The 21,120-nt window shown below is 48.4% G+C and overlaps 1 protein-coding gene across 1 annotated transcript in view; it reads right to left on the reverse strand.

Moving 5' to 3' along the window:
* Positions 1-21,120, reverse strand: part of ALPK2 (alpha kinase 2) — a 514,940-nt gene that overhangs the window by 189,521 nt on the left and 304,299 nt on the right. The window contains exon 4 of the mRNA XM_085630379.1: positions 2,758-4,420. Within this exon, the coding sequence (XP_085486505.1) occupies positions 2,758-4,420 (1,663 nt within the window). The remainder of the gene's footprint in view (positions 1-2,757; positions 4,421-21,120) is intronic.

A 21,120-nucleotide genomic window follows, 5' to 3' on the forward strand; every position in this document is an offset into this window, starting at 1 on the left:
AGAACACTCACCTTTCAGGTTAAGCTGCTTAAATCTTGCAGGAGCAGGCATCTGGCAGTAAAGATACTTTCAAGTTACACAGATTTTAGAGGCGAGCGCATCTGACAATCGAGATATAGGACTCAGGATTCTGAAGGAGAGCTACCACTGGCCTATACACATCTGAGACTCCAGCAGGAGATCTATCAATCACTTCCATGACAGAAACATTTCAGGCTTAGACATTTGATAAAAGGGATCTCTTCAGTGGACAGAGCTGTGACCTATGGCAACAGACTTTTCAAACATACTGCAGAGATCCTACACGCTCCACCATCTGGCAGAGCTCTCCTTCAGGTCAAAAAGCTTTTCCATGTCCAAGCATTTGACAGCGAAGTCATCTCTCATATCACAGAGCACTTACAAAAAGCTATACCCAGACAACACAGAAGATGTCCTTTTAAGATTTGACAGCAGGGCTATGGACTGGCAGCAGAGGTAAACCCCAGGATATGGAGAGCTGTCAGTCATCTGCCTCTGACAGCAAACCAAATGGTGAAGTTACACCTATCTTAAAGGCCAAGCCTTTGAACAGCAATCATCTTTCATATTTTACGGGGATCTCATATTTTAAATTCTTAAACAGAAATCTCCCTACCTTGTATCCTAGTGCAACTGATCCACTACCAAAACATACCAATAAATAAAGGTATAGGAAACTTGATTTGGCGTTAATGCAGTTCAGGTATCTCATCTTATGGGCACAGGCTTCTGGTATTAACAGTGACCCTAATGCATTATAGTCATTTTAGAATCTGAAGTTTTGGGTGTGGCTTGAGAATGTCAGCTGTCTGTGAGACCTATTGTTTTCAATGTATATGGAGGGGCCCTGGATCGCTCCAGCAACCTTTAGCTTCTTGAGTTAGCACCTTCAGCCACTCCTTTCAGACAGAGTCATTCACAACACACAACACAAATAAAAGGCTGCGATACATCAAGTCATCCAGAGCTATAATAACAAGATAAAATACATACAAAACCTTAAATTCGCCAATTTTGTTGGACTGCACAAGAAACAAGTCAATGACACCTTGGATCAGCCTAAAGGCCTATACATCCCTCGCCTCGCGCTATTGGCTGTTCGGTATGTCATCCACCTCCAAGGAATTCGCAATGCATGATAGAATATTTTAAATCTGAAAAGAACGCTTAATTAACACAATTTTGTATCACATTACATTTTTCACAATTTAAGTACAAAAAGCACATTCACTGTAGTTCACTTTAGACCAAAACAAATGAATTGCTGTGGGGAATACAGGGTCATTCATTCCTCTCACAAGAGGAATGAGATTTTGGCGTGGCCTGCAACCACACTGATCTATTGGAGTGCTGATTTCAATCAGTGTACTTTGCAGTTCCTTTGCTCCTGGGCTGTCATTAAAGTACAAATTCAGCATGTTAAGCGGCTTTAGAAAAGCGACTAGGTCTGACTGAAACTGAAATGCAAGCCAGACATATTGGCTTTACCAATACTTGTTTTAACTTTCAATCTAACAGCTTGTCTAATGTTGGAGATCAATTGAGGTAAAACTGTAGCTTGTCTGACAGCTAGTGAAAGCAATTTTTACTCCAGGAACACAGGTTGGGAGTAGAGAACGACTCTTCCGGCTCAATAGACACAAAGGGGAACGGTGCATGCAACAAACGACATCTGGTAATCCTTTGCACAGTGGCCCTGAAAGGCTACACTGACAACTGAACTAAGTTAAGGGGGGGGGGGGGGGAGTGACCCCCAGAAAATCGGAACCTGAAGACACAGTCTCAGAAAGAAGGACGATAGATTTCGATTCGGTTTGGAAATATGTCTGAAAGCGTTTTACTTCCGTGAAGTTGTTCTAACATTAAAACGCAGACCATCTATGTTTGCATGTCTTTGATACATTTAGCGGAAGTTGTCAACTATTTTCCGTTCATTTTCATGTGCTTAAATCGCAGCCTTCGAGAATTCCTTACAGAACAGGAGGCATGGCAGAGTGCACTGGTGCAAACAGATCAAACCAGGGTAAGTCAATTTGAACAATTGTTGCTGATAGTTTGAAATGAAGTGAAGAAAAACTCATTTATTTAGAAGTAGGGGGTTGCACCTGGTCTACACAAGAAAGAGAATAAAGTCAATTTTCTTGTGCAAATGTGCTGTTTGTTTTGTACCGGTGCAACATGTGCAACATTTCCATATATGTCCCCGGAGTCATTTGAACAATACCATTTAACGTTTTGAACTCTGTGTACAGAAGCTTCTTTGAAATACTTTGAAACTTATTCCGTGATATTGCATCTGCATATACCTTGGACATATTCACTGCTACGCATCAGTGGCATTTTGGGTCAATCTAACGCAAATACTTGGAATTCGTTTTGAATGAAAATGTAACCCTTGCATTTTTTAAAGACATGTTCCACCTATTCCAGAAACTTACCGAATACAAGCATTATTTTGCTAAAGGGCATCTGCTAGATAACATGCTCTAGAGATGTCTCCATCCTGCTGTTCGGCGCTCCATTAGTAGGCCTTGGCATTATCACCCCTTTGCTATATTTAGGAGGCCATACTGATTATCTGAGGACTATGCACACAACCAGATTTCCCGCACAGCAGGGGCTGTCACTCACTGTTGCCTAAACGGTATTTTAGGAACTACACACAAGCACTGTGGTGTTAGAATACAAAGATACAAAGGTTGCGCTTTATTGTGTTATAGAAATGTTTCTACTCACTGTGTTTGAAGAACGGGAGATGAACTCTGTATTGGAAAGGCTGTCGCTCCGGTCACCGTTACAGGACATATCCATTTCTTCTATGTGAAGGGTAAGAGGGTCGGTTTGGCGGATTTCAGTTCCCAGCTGCCCCGCAGAAGAGCGGTGATCCTCTGCATGGGAGTGTCTGCTGTTCATATTGTCACCAGTCCCAGCTTTGCCTTCATCGTGCATGCCCTTGTGGTGCAGTTTATGTTCACGGTGCCCGCCTGGTGCTGCCACGCTGCTGACATGCCCAGCTGCAGAATTCACTTTACAGACCTTGCTGTCTTCCTTCCTCGAGCGTCTTGCCCGTTTGCCCTTTGCACTTCCATTTGCAGGCCCCTCCGCTGCCGGTTTCTCAGTCATCATCAGCTTTGAAATCTCCTCCGAGGGGGAATGCTCCAGTTCTTTCAATGCCATGGCCTCGGCTAGTTCCTCAACTGAACCGTGTGGGATATATACACAAAACTTCTTTCCAGCTGTCCGAACCCCCTTGCCTTCTTCTCCGATGGCAGCAGAATCATTTTGGATGGCGGTGGCAGCCCCGGACAGCTGGCAGCTCCTGTTGTTCACTGGAGAGAGGGCATTTTGAAGGTGCCCGGCACTCAGCACCATCTCGGTCTGCAGAGATGACCCCCGGCCTGTGAGCTGGACTCCACTTGTCTCGAGCTCTCCGCGGTTTGAGTGACTGTCACAGAAGCCAATGGTGATATCTGTAGACTCTGTGTAATCCGACGCCCCGTTCAGGCCAAGGGAGGGCGCACACCCGTTCAGGCAGCTCAGTCCTACGTCATCACGGGTGTGGCGTGTCACCACAGCCAAAGAATCACCCTCTTGCAATTCCCCTCGCCAGATCCCATTGCAGCCCCCTTCCCGCAAGTCAGAACATTCCGGCTCACACAAGTCATCTTGAAGATGCAGCGCGTCAGCTGTGATGACGTTTCTGCCCGGGTAATACTCCACACGAGTGCAGTAATACCTGGATGGGCCTCCCGGCTTCCCCGCGCACTGTGTATGGTTCCTGGGTGTGGCGAGGACACTGCTGGTCACCGGCTCGGTGAGGTCACCCTCCTCATATATGGTCAAGTCCTCGTCCTTCTGGCCTGGGAGCCTGATGTACGTATTGTGGCAGGTGTCCGGAGCACTAGATATTGGAATCGAACTTGTGGAATGTGTTTCCCTCTCTTGGCACTCATCCAAAATCCAGCCATTTCTGGACTCATATTTCAGATCGCTATGGTTTGAAAGTTCGGTAACAGATCTATGATGAATACTGCTATCTATTCTAAGCTCACTTTCTGGTTTATTTTCCATAAAATACGCATTCTTGTTCGGTGAGTTGCTTGTTTCCGGGTAGGATGAAAGACAGGTGCCAGCAGGGAATATGAGCCCTCTGTAACTTCCGGTTTTGCAATGCTGTTCCGGTTCCGAGCGTTGATATTCACTCTTAGGCCTGTCGATACTTTGCACATTCGCTTCAGTCCTACTGCGCATGTCCGTCCTTTGTGTTGCATACTGGAAAAGCCTTTGGTAAATGACAGATTTAGTAAATGATCCAACTTCAATGACTGCCGAGCTGCTGATCATTCCCAAGCAGTTTCTTGCTGATATCTGATAAACCGCAGCATCGTCTTCGGTACATCTGCAGAGATGACACAGAAGACTATAATAAGTGCATGGAAAGGTCATTTAATACACTGTGCAGCTGAGGTTATGTGGCAATAAAGGAACAACTCGTGCTTAAGGGCTGGCTAAATTCTGCAACATGGATGGAAAGTACATTATGTGATATAATATTCTGTCAGAGGCAAATTATGCATCACCCTCTGTGGCATTATTATGTTGGTAAACCTCAGCACTCTTTCCCAGTTCACCGGAAGTGGAAACAATTATGAATAAATCCCATTTTTTCTCAGTTGCTGGGAAACATTCTTGAAGGCACTTCTGCAAACCCGAAGCCCTCCAAAATTCTTGTAGGCACTTCTGCAAACCCGAAGCCCTCCAAAATTCTTGTAGGCACTGCTGCAAACCCGAAGCCCTCCAAAATTCTTGTAGGCACTTCTGCAAACCCGAAGCCCTCCAAAATTCTTGTAGGCACTTCTGCAAACCCGAAGCCCTCCAGGCAGGTTTCTAGATACCAGGGGGCCTAGTTACTAAGGACTTGCATTGTTCTTGGTGACGCAAGTTAGCGCAAGCAAAGCAAGTCCTTAAATGGGATTTATAAAGCCACACAATGGCGATTTCCGCTGCCTTGTGTGACTTTGTAAAGAAATATACAACGCTGTGTTGTGTTACATTTCTTCGTGGTAGGCGTTCAATAGGTGGAGCATGGGGGTTCCCGTGCATCCACCCATGGAATTTGACGCAATCCCAGATTTACTAAAGTCAGTTGTCCTTGGATTGCACCAAAATGGTGCGCCTTCTATAGAGGGGCGAATGAGTAGAAATATCTTTATTTCTCTTCATTAATTGCTGTGTAGTGTGAAATATTAGACAATCTGCTCCCATGTCTCCCTCCAGCGAGTGAACCTGCAGGGCCCAGTGCTCAGCTGGATCTTGCTCAGGTCAGAAGTGCTTCTGCTTTTTGTGTCTCTGGAGCAGGCAAACAGGGGACCCGCCATTTGTCCTTTGAGGAGCTGTTACACTACCTGGCTGTCACAAGGAGAAAGGAGTCATGGAGTCTTCTATTTCCAGTCATAAAGCACATTTTCATCATTAGAAAAGTTTTCATTAGAAAAGTTTTCATTAGAAACGTTTTCTGGTCTATGAATGTTCTGAGGAGGTGGGGATGAGGTGGCAGTCTTATCCTGTGCACTAGGCAGTGATTGGAGAATTTCCTACACCTAATTCAGACTAATTAAGACTATCTCGTGCAATATCCCCACCTTGATTTTTTTACAATTCCTCTCTTGGTTCCCTGCAAACCTTCCTGTGAGCCCTACAACCAACCTTCCCCTGGAGAGGTTCAGATCCTCCCCAATTCACTCACCTATTTAGATGAGGTGCCCTTCCCCCTGCGAGGGTCCAAGCTGGTTTTCCCTCTTGCCGGTGTTGAACAGAGAGAGTTTTCGATAGGCCTGCAAATGAATTGAATCAGTTCCTTCCATCCCCATTTGGCATCATCAAGTCAAAAGACGAGGAGTTAAGGCTGTCCTATGTTGTGCCAGCAGTTCCTGCCCTCCTTTCAGATGGAAATCCCTGTTAAGTGACCAGTGTTGACAAATCCCTGCCTTCTGGGCATATAGTCCAAGCCAATGTCCTCTGGTAGCAGGTTCATTAACACCCACCTAGAAATGTTTATTGAGCCTCTGGAGTAGGACTGAGAGGGAAATTGGTTGTAAACCAGTTTCCTCACAATCAGCACAAAGTATTTTTTCTTAAAGTTACTTTTCCACTAACTTTCTTCATAAAATTAAATGTTTAGAGTTAGGTTAAAATAACTTGAATAATTTCTACAACAGTTTCTAAGGTGGATATATAAAATAATGATTTTATTTATATGTGGGCCTATTCATGGGAAATATAGCTTTATTTTCACAGTTTTTGCTCAAGGGCAACTTGCGCAGAATGCAGCAGCTGCGTGGCCACAGCTACCTTAGCCACAGCCTTTCATCGACCTCAAATCCCTATATTGGCCACCAGTGTATAAACACAGTATCTCTCAAGCTCTAACCATAGTGCACAAATCAGTTTTCTCTCAAATAAATTCTTGTTCCTGGCAAGTACATTTTCTTGCTATGTTTCACATAGATCCTTGTGCTCTGAGAATAAATTCCTGCTACAGGTACCAAAAGTCAGAGACATTACCTTCAGGAACAAATCCTTTTCGTTCGCCACTGCAAAACGATGGAATACCTTACCCCTCCATCTGAGAAAGCAACCTTCATTATTACACTTCAATTATACTTGAAAACATTTCTTTTCAGTACTTAATTTCTTCCTACTTTTCACGTCCTTGTTCATCATCATTGTTAGAAATGGCGATTTCTGGTTGGCTAGGGCTTGCGCCAAAGCCAGACAGAAACCACCTCTCTAGTCAGGGCAAGGAAGTTACACGCCAAAGATAACCCCTGCTCACCCCCTTGGTAGCTTGGCACGAGCAGACAGGCTTATCCCTGAGGCGATGTGTAAAGCGTTTGCGCGCGCACCCAGCAACAACACCCAAGGCCCACCACAAAGGAAACTCCACACAAGGTATTATATAAAAATAACCTTTGTATTATACACAACACATTAGATAAAAACACACACTTTACAATGTGCCAACAGGCACGGGCAGAATTTACAAGGGATTATATATACAGGGGACAGGGCCACATGGACCACTGTCAGGAATTAACCCTTTGTAGAAATAGCACTTAGAACGTAGGAATAATACTTTAGAACATAGGAGTAAAACTTTAGACCATAGCGCTTACAATCACTGTAGCACTAAAAATAGAACATATAGCACACAACCAGTAACTACTGGTAACCAGAAAGTACCACCTACGCAACCCTAACCACCTTTAGGAATATATCACGCAGGGAACTAGGACCTCACTAGTACCACCTGTACTAAGGAGAAAACAACCACCTAAGTATCACTCTACCTGTAGGGGTCTAAGCACATAAACACATGATGCATAACATTCAGAGGTGTAAACACAATTCAGGACAGAAAATATCATGAAGGCATTGCGCAGGCGCAAAAAGTACATGTATGAAAATCACCAAGTGCCCTAGGGGAGGGCACAACACAAGATAACTGTCCGCAGGCCAACTGGCCTCTCAGGATGCAGAAATACCCAATATACAGCGATATCAGGGAGCGACTATGCAGGCTGCGCAAGCCAGGCGCACAAGGCACAACCTAAACGTTGCAGCTGCCCACGAAGTGCTGGGCAGCTGTAGGGACTGGGGCCTGGGCACCTCGGGGCCCTTAGGACACTTATGGCAGTCGTTGGAGCCTGTCTGGGCTCTGAATCAATATTGTGCCCCTTGAGCCTCGCAGGCTCTTAATAATATGCCCCTTGAGCCTCGCTGGCTCTGAACAATAATGTGCCCCGTTCACGTTGGAGCGGCCCGCTGCCTTCCGGGGCCGCTCTAATCACCAGGAAATGCCCCCGTCTGTTGGAGCCTCACGGGGCTTGAGAAGAATACTGCCCCCGGGTTGGAGTCCCGTTTGCGGACTCAGGAAGGGGAATCCAAATTTTGCTCACGGGGCGCAGCTGCCCTCTGACAAGTGGGGCAGCTGCGAGAGCCGTCAATGTGCCCCAAAGCAGGCACCAGCTACGGGAGCGCGGACCCCTCGGGGCTTAGGTACCAAAGGCGGGCCCCCTTTCCTTCCTCTCCACTCACCGGCTGAATCGGAGGCTGCGCTGGTGTCTCCGGTGACGGCGGGAGGCTCTCCGCTTCTCTCCTTGGCGCGCTGCTCCGCTGGACCTTGCAGGGCTCTCACCACTCACGGGAGCCCTGCAGGGGAAGCTGCCACACGTCCGCTTCTCTTCTCCGGCGAGGGCACCGGGGCGCAGGGTAGGCTCCTGCCTGCTCCGGGGCCCAACCGAACAGTCGCGAGTCTTCGGAGGGAGGCGGGGTAGGCTCCCGCCCTCCCACTTCCTGTTGTCCCGGAGTCCCGCCCCCGGCCTGCCTGACTTCCTTCGAGCCCGGCCGCGGCGGTGACTTCTCTCGGCAATAAGAGGGGTAGGCTCCCTCGCGATATGAAATATACGGCGGGGTGGGCACCCGCCGTGAAATTAAGACAAACAAGCGGGGTGGGCACCCGCCAATGACCACGGCAATGTCCCTGGCAGGGTGGGCACCTGCCAGGGGACTTCAGAATCTGTTCAGACGGGGCAAACGCCGGGTGGGCACCGGCTTTGAGAAATAAAGCGCTCTGAGCGCTAAAAGGCAATTACATGCGCTTCCAGGCGCTTGAGGGACAAATAAAGCGCTCCCAGCGCTTTGGCAAATTAAAGCGCTCCCAGGTGCTTTGGGGAGCAGGAAAGTACCAAAGTTCAGCAATGTTCTTCCCTGCATGCAGCAGGGCAGGGGTGGGGGGCAAGGCTGGACCCAGAGCCAGCGCACTGGGCCTCCAGGCAGGGAGGTAGTCCAAGTGGCGGTCCTCTGGTCCAGCAGCAGCAGCAGCCCCCCTCAGGTAAGATCCTGGCAGAGAACAGTTTCTGTGGGGACACAGCCCCATTTTTATACAACAAACCCCTTTGTTCTGGGTTCAGGGTGAGGGGGAAAACCAGTCGCAGCTGGTTGGGGAGCACCCTTGATGTGCTCAGCCCCTCACTCTATTCATTGGCAGGGCTAGGGTCGTCAGTCGCACCACAGGGGGCGGGGCCAGCATTGTGTGTGGAAAACCCTGTCCTATTCAGGACCCAGGTGTACTCCTCCCACCCATCTAGCTGCTGATCTCCCCATTCACCACTGGGTGACTCATCCTGACTCTGGGGAATCCCTAGCCCGTCACATGACACGACCAGCCAATCACGCGACAGACACACTGCACACCGAAGTGCCCACTTCTAGAAGTGGCACTTCCACACTAGGTACATGCACGCCGCACACATCATCGCGCAGCATTCACTCCCACGAGTCCGCACATACCAAACTCGGGCCTGCACACCCCACGCATCAGGAACTACTAGGGACACATACATTCCCCATGCATTCCTATGGGAGGGCAGGCCTATCTCACCACATGCACTCAGAGCACGCACGCACTTTACCCTGGGACACAGGGAAAGTGCGCAGAGACCAAACAATTACCACACCAAGTCATCAGTAAAAAGAAAAAAAAGTTCAGGGGTGAACCTGCCAGAAGGGCCAAGTCCAACACAACCCCCTTCCAGCCAAAACGCAGGGCAGCCCAATCACCACCGTGATGGACTTCCCTGCTTGGGGCGATAGAACACGGACGCGGGCCCGCAACTGCAGGGACACCCTCTGGTTCTACGCCACGGTGAACCCATGGAATTCTTTCTAACACCACTGTCTGGACCAACTGGGCTACCCCACTGGTACTCCCAAGCTGTCTGCGGCCAAGACCAGGCCCTAGGCCACCCAGGTGCCACTGGTCTTTGCCTAACCACAGAGTGGGGGGTAGTAACCCCTGGCACACAGCGGCCATTCTCCACTCTTCCTCTCTGAAAGACAGGACTAGACTGCCACTGGTTCTCCAGCCTAGGGTCTACACCCTCAGGCGGACCAGGAGTCTCAGGGAAGGCTCTCCTCCCCCTACCTCTTCTCCTAGGGTTCCTCCTCCTCTGGCGAGGGGTACACCTAGAACGCCATTCCAACCCAGGGTTTAACCCCTCAGGTTGTACCGGGGGCAGAGGTGGGCTCTCCCACCCTCTGCACCCCCTTCCAGAACCCTGCTCCCTACCAACTGGGGCGGTACCTCTGGAAGAAGAACTGGTCGGGACGCTGATTACAGACGTCCCACCCTTCAGGTCAGGCTGATCCCGAACCTGGCCTTCCAACCTCCGGCCTAGAACCTTTGGTGGAATAATTGCCTGGCACTCCAGGACTTCTGGGGATCTCCACTCCATCCCCCTGAGGCTATCAAATGACACATATGTCGAGCGACTGTCTGTCTGGCGCTGATCTCCCGTCCCCTGTCCACCTGACAGTGCGCGGAGATCCCCCAGAACAGAAGTGGTGTCACCCTGGTCACTACACGGGAACCTAGCCCAACTGGGAAGTCCCTGACCCACCGGCTCTTCCACTGGGGAACTCATCCCCCAATCACTCACGCTGGACTCCTGTACCCTCCCTACCGGAGCGGTACCGCCAGACTCCAGAACCACAGGAGCCCTGGTTACAGGTGCCCCAGGTCCTCCACTCACTAAGAGATCTTCCTCAAGTGGACTAACAGGACAGCCTAGGTCCCCAACTTGGTGTTCCCTCATGAAACCATCCAAGTCCTGAGGCAGGGTTTCGGGCGTCTGGGGACCCTCGGTCACCCCCTCACTCCTGCTCCACTGAGCCAGGCAGCGAGCCCCTACACCCTCCTCGCTATCCTGGGACCTAGCTGGGCTACACTGAGCCTCCTCCACCACGCTGGGCTGGAGGATCTCTGACCCACTATTGTTGGAATCACTCACTAATGACACTAGAGAACCTCTGGCCCTTTCCCAGAGGTCTGCTTCCTCTGCAAGTTCAAATGGACAAAAAGAGTTATACCTCAACAGGTGTTGGCGCAACCCTGGAGAACAACTACTGAGCATCTGCTCCTTGATAATCATATTTAGTACTCCATCCAAATCCTGCCAACCAGTCCACCAGGGCATCATGACATTCCTCCACAGCCTCCTCCCAAGACTGGTGAGACAGCTTTTTACTGCCCCTGAACTTCAACCTACATTCCTCCTCTCGGGAACAAGGTACCACACTCGGGGAACTGGGACTGGGACTCTCTATACTGCACTTTATATTGCTGCCCCCCCTGGGCTCCACCCTCACTGGGGAATCCAGAAAACTACCACTGCGCTCAGGGGACAGGGAAAGGGGTGAGGCGCTATCTTCTACGCTGGACCCAGCAAGGGACTCCCTACCTCCGGGGTCCTCACTCTCTACTGGCGTCCAGGTACTGTCATCTTCTTCTGAGTCTTCAGGGCTCCCCACAGACCCACCACCCTCCAGGTGTGAGGCCCGGGCCCTTTCTTCCTCACTGCGCTCACGTTTCCATTCATCTGCTTGCCATCCAATCATGTAGTTCCTCAATTCGTACACAGTGTCTGACTCTCTCACCCCTATGTTTCTTTCTCTACAGAACCTTTCCAACTCCTGCATACTGTAATAAACTAGATCACTGAGATCAAAAGCAGGCTCCATTCTGGCAGACGTTCTAGAGAAAAGATCACACAGGGAACCTAGGGGTCTGAGCTTAACAGGAGTACACAATTCACAAAAAGATTCAGCAAGCTCTCTAACCCAGAGAACTCACACTCACTTGCCTAGTGCCACACACCATTCATCCACACACAACCCTCCCCTCGGACCGGTAAGGCAGTTTCTACCACCCCTGATTCCTCAACCTGACCACCACATGACACAGGTACCAACTCTGGGCGCAGGGCGGGGGACAAATGTACAGGACACTATTACGCTGCCACCACTGGATCCCACCCTCTGGTGAATCCAGAAACACAATGCACTAAGGGGGATGATCTACCCTCCCGAGCTAGGGACACCTAACTCACAGTGCACAAAAACACATTTCCAAAGAAATGACAATTAAAAACAATTTTAAAACAATAATCCCTATACCATGTGATTTATCTAAATGCAGAGTTTTGTAGTGCGGCCAGTTGCCGCTGTGGTACAGCGCAAACGCAAGTCCAAATCCCACCGCTGATCACCAATGTTAGAAATGGCGATTTCTGGTTGGCTAGGGCTTGCGCCAAAGCCAGACAGAAACCACCTCTCTAGTCAGGGCAAGGAAGTTACACGCCAAAGATAACCCCTGCTCACCCCCTTGGTAGCTTGGCACGAGCAGACAGGCTTATCCCTGAGGCGATGTGTAAAGCGTTTGCGCGCGCACCTAGCAACAACACCCAAGGCCCACCACAAAGGAAACTCCACACAAGGTATTATATAAAAATAACCTTTGTATTATACACAACACATTAGATAAAAACACACACTTTACAATGTGCCAACAGGCACGGGCAGAATTTACAAGGGATTATATATACAGGGGACAGGGCCACATGGACCACTGTCAGGAATTAACCCTTTGTAGAAATAGCACTTAGAACGTAGGAATAATACTTTAGAACATAGGAGTAAAACTTTAGACCATAGCGCTTACAATCACTGTAGCACTAAAAATAGAACATATAGCACACAACCAGTAACTACTGGTAACCAGAAAGTACCACCTACGCAACCCTAACCACCTTTAGGAATATATCACGCAGGGAACTAGGACCTCACTAGTACCACCTGTACTAAGGAGAAAACAACCACCTAAGTATCACTCTACCTGTAGGGGTCTAAGCACATAAACACATGATGCATAACATTCAGAGGTGTAAACACAATTCAGGACAGAAAATATCATGAAGGCATTGCGCAGGCGCAAAAAGTACATGTATGAAAATCACCAAGTGCCCTAGGGGAGGGCACAACACAAGATAACTGTCCGCAGGCCAACTGGCCTCTCAGGATGCAGAAATACCCAATATACAGCGATATCAGGGAGCGACTATGCAGGCTGCGCAAGCCAGGCGCACAAGGCACAACCTAAACGTTGCAGCTGCCCACGAAGTGCTGGGCAGCTGTAGGGACTGGGGCCTGGGCACCTCGGGGCCCTTAGGACACTTATGGCAGTCGTTGGAGCCTGTCTGGGCTCTGAATCAATATTGTGCCCCTTGAGCCTCGCAGGCTCTTAATAATATGCCCCTTGAGCCTCGCTGGCTCTGAACAATAATGTGCCCCGTTCACGTTGGAGCGGCCCGCTGCCTTCCGGGGCCGCTCTAATCACCAGGAAATGCCCCCGTCTGTTGGAGCCTCACGGGGCTTGAGAAGAATACTGCCCCCGGGTTGGAGTCCCGTTTGCGGACTCAGGAAGGGGAATCCAAATTTTGCTCACGGGGCGCAGCTGCCCTCTGACAAGTGGGGCAGCTGCGAGAGCCGTCAATGTGCCCCAAAGCAGGCACCAGCTACGGGAGCGCGGGCCCCTCGGGGCTTAGGTACCAAAGGCGGGCCCCCTTTCCTTCCTCTCCACTCACCGGCTGAATCGGAGGCTGCGCTGGTGTCTCCGGTGACGGCGGGAGGCTCTCCGCTTCTCTCCTTGGCGCGCTGCTCCGCTGGACCTTGCAGGGCTCTCACCACTCACGGGAGCCCTGCAGGGGAAGCTGCCACACGTCCGCTTCTCTTCTCCGGCGAGGGCACCGGGGCGCAGGGTAGGCTCCTGCCTGCTCCGGGGCCCAACCAAACAGTCGCGAGTCTTCGGAGGGAGGCGGGGTAGGCTCCCGCCCTCCCACTTCCTGTTGTCCCGGAGTCCCGCCCCCGGCCTGCCTGACTTCCTTCGAGCCCGGCCGCGGCGGTGACTTCTCTCGGCAATAAGAGGGGTAGGCTCCCTCGCGATATGAAATATACGGCGGGGTGGGCACCCGCCGTGAAATTAAGACAAACAAGCGGGGTGGGCACCCGCCAATGACCACGGCAATGTCCCTGGCAGGGTGGGCACCTGCCAGGGGACTTCAGAATCTGTTCAGACGGGGCAAACGCCGGGTGGGCACCGGCTTTGAGAAATAAAGCGCTCTGAGCGCTAAAAGGCAATTACAAGCGCTTCCAGGCGCTTGAGGGACAAATAAAGCGCTCCCAGCGCTTTGGCAAATTAAAGCGCTCCCAGGTGCTTTGGGGAGCAGGAAAGTACCAAAGTCCAGCAATGTTCTTCCCTGCATGCAGCAGGGCAGGGGTGGGGGGCAAGGCTGGACCCAGAGCCAGCGCACTGGGCCTCCAGGCAGGGAGGTAGTCCAAGTGGCGGTCCTCTGGTCCAGCAGCAGCAGCAGCCCCCCTCAGGTAAGATCCTGGCAGAGAACAGTTTCTGTGGGGACACAGCCCCATTTTTATACAACAAACCCCTTTGTTCTGGGTTCAGGATGAGGGGGAAAACCAGTCGCAGCTGGTTGGGGAGCACCCTTGATGTGCTCAGCCCCTCACTCTATTCATTGGCAGGGCTAGGGTCGTCAGTCGCACCACAGGGGGCGGGGCCAGCATTGTGTGTGGAAAACCCTGTCCTATTCAGGACCCAGGTGTACTCCTCCCACCCATCTAGCTGCTGATCTCCCCATTCACCACTGGGTGACTCATCCTGACTCTGGGGAATCCCTAGCCCGTCACATGACACGACCAGCCAATCACGCGACAGACACACTGCACACCGAAGTGCCCACTTCTAGAAGTGGCACTTCCACACTAGGTACATGCACGCCGCACACATCATCGCGCAGCATTCACTCCCACGAGTCCGCACATACCAAACTCGGGCCTGCACACCCCACGCATCAGGAACTACTAGGGACACATACATTCCTCATGCATTCCTATGGGAGGGCAGGCCTATCTCACCACATGCACTCAGAGCACGCACGCACTTTACCCTGGGACACAGGGAAAGTGCGCAGAGACCAAACAATTACCACACCAAGTCATCAGTAAAAAGAAAAAAAAGTTCAGGGGTGAACCTGCCAGAAGGGCCAAGTCCAACAATCATCAAAATCTTTATTTTTCAGGTCGATTGCTTGAGAAACAAGAAACTTCAGTGGTCGTGCGCTAAAAACACACAGTCCAAGATAACATAATAGTCAAAACATCGCTTTGGGAAATTATTTCCGGTAAAGGTATACTATTCCCAATATGTAGCATTCTATCTTTCTCATATTAAGCACCGATGCCTGTGGGCTTACAAGACACATTTTAGGAGTGGCTTAATTAATGTGTAAAAATAAGTTTACCTACATTGCAAAGGCTCTTTTTCCTACTAAGTGTCACTGTAATGCTTTTAAACCACAGTTCAGCCAAAACATGAAGAGCTCTTTGAAGCCATATCTATTGTCCGGTATTTAGGTGGTTTAAATACATACCACAGTCCACAAATGACATTTAATTTTCATGCACATATTGCAGTTCTTTGCGCCATCTACTATGGCCTTATAGGCAAATAAAATTTGCAATGATGGTGCATTTAATGCACGTATTAGCTTATATGCTGTACCATTTTTCTTTGTTCTGAGGCCAGCAAAACTATACAAGTGGGGAACAGTGATAAAAAGTAAGCCCTTTCTTAAACAGGTATTCAAACTGTCCGCCCCTTACACTACCCATCGTTTTTTGCTCACCATGCCATTCCAGTTTGAACCTAGCCATATGCAAATCAGTCTGACCCTGTGCCTCATGGGAACAGTCCAGCATGAACTGCCAAGCCAGGTCCTCCCTGGACTGGAAACAAGCATCACCCCTCTTCAGCCAGGATAGCTTGATTCCAGTGGCATGGAGAGCACGGGACCCATGTCTGGGCATACCATTCCCACTCGCGGTGACAAATGCAAAAACAACAGTTGAGGGACAGAATGCAGAACAATGTCTTACATTCACCCCAGTACAGAGATCTGGGCCTAAATCCATCGTTTTTTTGCTCACCATGCCGTTCCAGTTTGAACCTAGCCATATGCAAATCAGTCTTGACCCTGTGCCTCATGGGAACAGTCCAGCCCGAACTGCCAAGCCAGGTCCTCCCTGGACTGGAAACAAGCATCCTAGGACCGTATGTTTTTGCACTCTTACTGTACAGCAACGCCACCTTCCCACGTTGCTCTGTAGGATCCACTCTTCGTGCCCAGTGTCTTTTCCTCATGTTGACCAGTGCCTCCTTTTTGAATTGTCAATCGATAGAAGATACTCACACAGCTTACACGTGCTAACTTCACACACTACTGTAAGCTTCTCATACTGCTCACGAATGCAGGTTCATTCCCCTCACTTGCAGCCAGTCAAAAGATCTCATACTGTTCACTTATCTCAGTTCTTCTCACCATTTACTCCATCTAACAATTTCCACTATTATCCAATCTTTCTTCTGCCCACCAGTGCAGCTCCTCACACTGTTTTCAAGTGGCCATTTGTGCACTTCTCATAAATGATAGCTCTCCAAGATTCCCGTCAGCGCCAGCACTTTGCACTTCCCTCCAACGTTGACTTTTAAAACTCACTTCTTATAGGTGCCCGTATTAGGTTATGGTAGTTTCTCACATGGTGCCCCAGTGACTGAGCCACAACCTACTCACAAATGTTAGCTTTTTATACATAAGACTAGTGCTAGCATTTTACTCTGCCAATCATTTTCAGTTCCTGAAACTGCCACCCGTGCCAGCTCTTTATTCTGTCCATCAGTAACATTGCCTTAAACGTCCCTCCTGTTCTGTCTCCTCACACTGCCCACCGTACCTGCTGCCCACACTGCTCAATGTTGCCAGATACTCAGACCTTCCCCCATTGCCAACTCATCCCACTGCTGATTAATGTCTGTTTTCTCTCTGCTCCCCCAGCAGCAGCTCACAAGAATGGCAACCAAAGCCAGGCTGTCAGACTACCCACTGCTGTAGCCCACCCATGTGGCCACCAGTTCAGGCTTTCACCCACCCTGAATGCTTTTGAAGTTTCTACTAGAGTAAGCTTCATAGAAACAGTGGCTGCTCCTCACGCCTCCATCAGTGCTAGTCCATCACGCTGCCCCCCAGTGCAAACTCCTTTGACGCACTAGTAGTGCCCTCCTCTCACTTTGCCCATCAGTGCTGGTCACCTAATTGCCCATGAATACAAGCATTACATAAAGCCCATCATTGCCAGCTTCTCATGCTGCCCTCCAGTACCTGATCTTTGAACAAGAAACCAGTCTCAGCTTCTCTCACCATCCACATTTGCCTGTTTATCACACACCCATCCGTGTCAACCCTTGTCTGCTCCTTATAATGTCCCACTGCTTAGCAGTGTCTGCCACTCCTGCCAGTACCAGCTCCTCACAGTTACTATCAGTAGTAGTTCCTTACATGTGCCAGGACCAGTGCTACATGACAGCATGGCCAATGCTAGCCCTTTAAACTGCTCATTACTAGCACCTATTCCTATTGCTCACTCAAACCATCTTTCGTTGCCTTGATGTACCTGTGCCTCACACGCCCACAAATGCTTTTACTTGCAGTGCTCATCACTTCTAGTCACTTGCACTTCCCACGAGCTGTTCACATAGCCCACATGTGCAAGCTCTTTATTCTTTGTACTACTGATCCCCTACCCTCTTCCTACCCAAGTCTATCCATGCCACTTGCCAGCAGCGCCTACTTCTTAATACTCTGCCCAGAAGTGACCGCTATTCACACTACAATTGCTAGCTCATCACATTCCACCTACCTTTCACACTCCCTACCACTATATTCCATGCACACTGCTCAAGAGTGCAGACTCCCACACTCTAGCAGTGTTAACTTTTCGGCTTTGTCACTTACTTGATTTGCAAACAAATGTCAGCCCCGCCACAATGCCAACATGTGATAGCTGATCACACTACCTACTAATGTGAGCCCCACAAATAGCCCACCCATGACAGCTTCCCATGCTCCTCATCAGAGCCAGCTTTTTTAAATAACATTTTGTATTTGTATTTTTAGTACAGGAATACAGTATATCCACAAGCTAATATGAAAATGTATGAAAAATAGTCAGAGCCATCTTTTCACATTGCCCATCTGTTACCTGTTACTTATTGCTCAGTGGTGTCCACTGTTCATAGTGCTTATCAGTGGCAGGACCTCACACTGCACACTACTGTCAGCTCGCCAAACTGCCCATCAGTGATTTCCTCACACTGCCCTGTTCCCACACTGTTCTCTAGGGAAGATTGGTCACTGTTCATATCAGTAGCAAGCCTTCATTTTGTCTATTAGTATTCACTCCTTATTCTAATCACACATGCTAGCTCATCACACGACCTATTAGTCTCTACTTTTGACATTGCCATCTAGTGCTTGCCTCTTTCACTGCCTGCCATCAGCGGCAGCTACTCCTACTTCCAACCAATGCCTGCCTCTCTGGAGGCTTGCTCATGCTAGACTACCACCGTGCCGGCTGAAGATCATCATCTATCATCACCAGTACAAACTCCTCACATTGCTCAGCAGTGCTCTCTTAACACTGTCCACCAGATTACGCTTCTGGCAACAAGTCTCACAACAACCTAGAGAATCCATCAGCCCCACTCACACAGCAAGAATTCTGTCAAACACTCCCCAGCTGTTATAGGTAAAAACTGAGCCTTTTGAAACAGTTTCAGATCTCTATTGGAGGAGGAAATCCAGAGAACAATTCTGTCAATGAAACATACCACACATTTCAATGATCCCATTTCCACCCACCTACGGAAAGTCTTACACCAATCCATCACCCCCTTATGGACAAAAATCCTAAATGCATCCCTCTAACAAGGATCCCTTCCTTAATGCCTGAAGATGGGCCAAGTATCTCCTCTACTAAATAATCTGGGCACTGACCAGGATGATTTGAACAACTTCTGACCAGTATCCAGTCTTCCTTTCCTTGCTAAATTGGCAGAAAAATGCATCCACAATCAGCTATGCAAACATATCAAAACCTTTTACCTATTGAACAAACATCAATCATGTTTTAGCCCTGGGCACAATACCCAGGTCACCATTTTTAACATCCTAGATGATATACAAACACAGTTCTTTGGGGTAACACGCAGGTAGGTCAGCAGTGTGCGACCATTTGGATTTATGATATACAAACACCTCTACACCAAAACAAATCCTGTCTCCAATACTTCTAGATTTATCAGCACCGTTCAACACAGTCAGCCACAAATGCCTCGGAGAAAACCCTGAATTCAGAATGGGACTTTCAGGAGCTGTCCTTAACTGGTTGACCTCTTTTTTGCAGAACCGACAACAGAGAGTCAAAATTGGCACCACCATCTGATGTAGCAGACATTGGCTGGGGCGTTCCGCAAGGATCTACAATTTCACCAACACTCTTCAATTTATACATGGAACCACTCACTGAAAATGTTAAACAATCAGAAATCTCATACCACATATATGCTGATGGTAATTAGCTTTACATCAAACTCTCCTCTTATGAGGATTTGCCGAGACTGAATGACACCCTGAAGAAAATACAGGAATGGCTGGCACACAACCATCTAAACTCAACCTGACAAAAAATGAATTATTTGTCTTCTCCCCACCCCTTAAATCTCCTCAACCACAACTTTGTTCTCTTAGCATCAAATCATTAAACTGCACCCCAACCATCTGCAACTCCATACAATCATTAGGCATCACAGTAGACTCTAATTTAAACATGCGAGCCCACAACTAAAAGAGCTAACCTACATCTGCACCTGCTAAGAAAACTAAATCTCTTCATTCCGCTAGGGGACCTCAAAATGGCAGTCCAATCGCTAGTGCTCTCAAGACAAGACTATGGGAATGCTACTCTCGTAAGTCTACTGAAAGCCAGCCTAGCCCCAATGAAAGTGAAAATAAATGCAGCAGCAAGACTGTTAACAGGTACACATTGATATGAACACATCTCTCCATCACTCAGAACCCCCAACTGGCTCCCAGTTGTAGCTAGGATCCAACTGAAGGTGGCTTGCATAACACACAAAGCTCTTCACAACTGTAGTCCTCAGTACATGACGAATAGGATTAAGCTATCAGGAAGCGGCAGGGATTTGAGAAGTGATAAATCCTTAATACTGGAACCAGCCAGATTCAAAAACACACTTTTGCTGGATCGGCTCCACAAATACCCTCAACAAGAGGAATTACATTACTCAGGCTTTTCAAGAAGGAAGTTAAAGCAGTACTACTAGAAAAACATGTGTCTGAACAGAACTATTTTGAAACTGTCATTCACCCTAATTTATACTGTATCCTAATGTTCTATACCTTGTGCGCTGAACTCTACGTACCGCGTTCTTTATTTTATATTTATATCCTATAGTTTTTTTTACCTTGTTCTGAGAATTTTGTACTGAGTATCCTATGTGACAGGTGTTTTAATACACTGCAACCCTCTTCAGCTGTCTCGTTGTACAGCTCACTGATACCCTGATGGTCATGTTCACGCTTTAGAAAACATAATAAATAAATTAAACTAAGTTTGATTTCCTCCTCATGTCCACTTGTATCATCTTCTAATATTGGCAACCAGTTTCAGTTTGCTACATGCCAAATCTGTGACATTGCTTTAAAAAATGCATCACAGTGCTAGCTTGTTATACTGCTAAGCGCTACAAGATTCACACACTGGGTACCATATTAAGATTCACACAGTAGACGCCAGTACAGGAGTCTCACATTTATTTTAAAAGTTTTATAAAGTGCGAATATGACCCATAGGTATCAAAGACCTGTACAAAGTAACAGGTTCACCCTTGAGTCAAGACTTCGGTTCGCGCTGCGGATTTATATCTTACTCATCTTATTTCTTTATACTTCAATGCCCATGACCCATAGTAGTCGTGTGGACATTTTCCCCCAATATTAAGATCTTCTTCATAAAAGTATTTCTATTTTTACCATCAAATTTGGTGTGATAACGCTTATGTGGATCATTTTACACATATGAGCCTTGAAGAAGTCCCATTGGAACGAAACGCGAAGCGTGGGCTATGAATTCTGTGTTGTGTTTTTAAGAATCTTGAACAAAAGAATAAAAGAATAAAACAAGAATATGTCTTCAGCAATCTGATGACTTATCTGACTTATTTGGAAGACGCCATGCTAGTGCTCAACTATTGATTTCTGTGAACTACTGTAT

The sequence above is a fragment of the Triturus cristatus genome, chromosome 2_1 (assembly GCF_964204655.1).
Source record: "Triturus cristatus chromosome 2_1, aTriCri1.1, whole genome shotgun sequence".
Taxonomy (NCBI): Eukaryota; Metazoa; Chordata; class Amphibia; order Caudata; family Salamandridae; genus Triturus; species Triturus cristatus.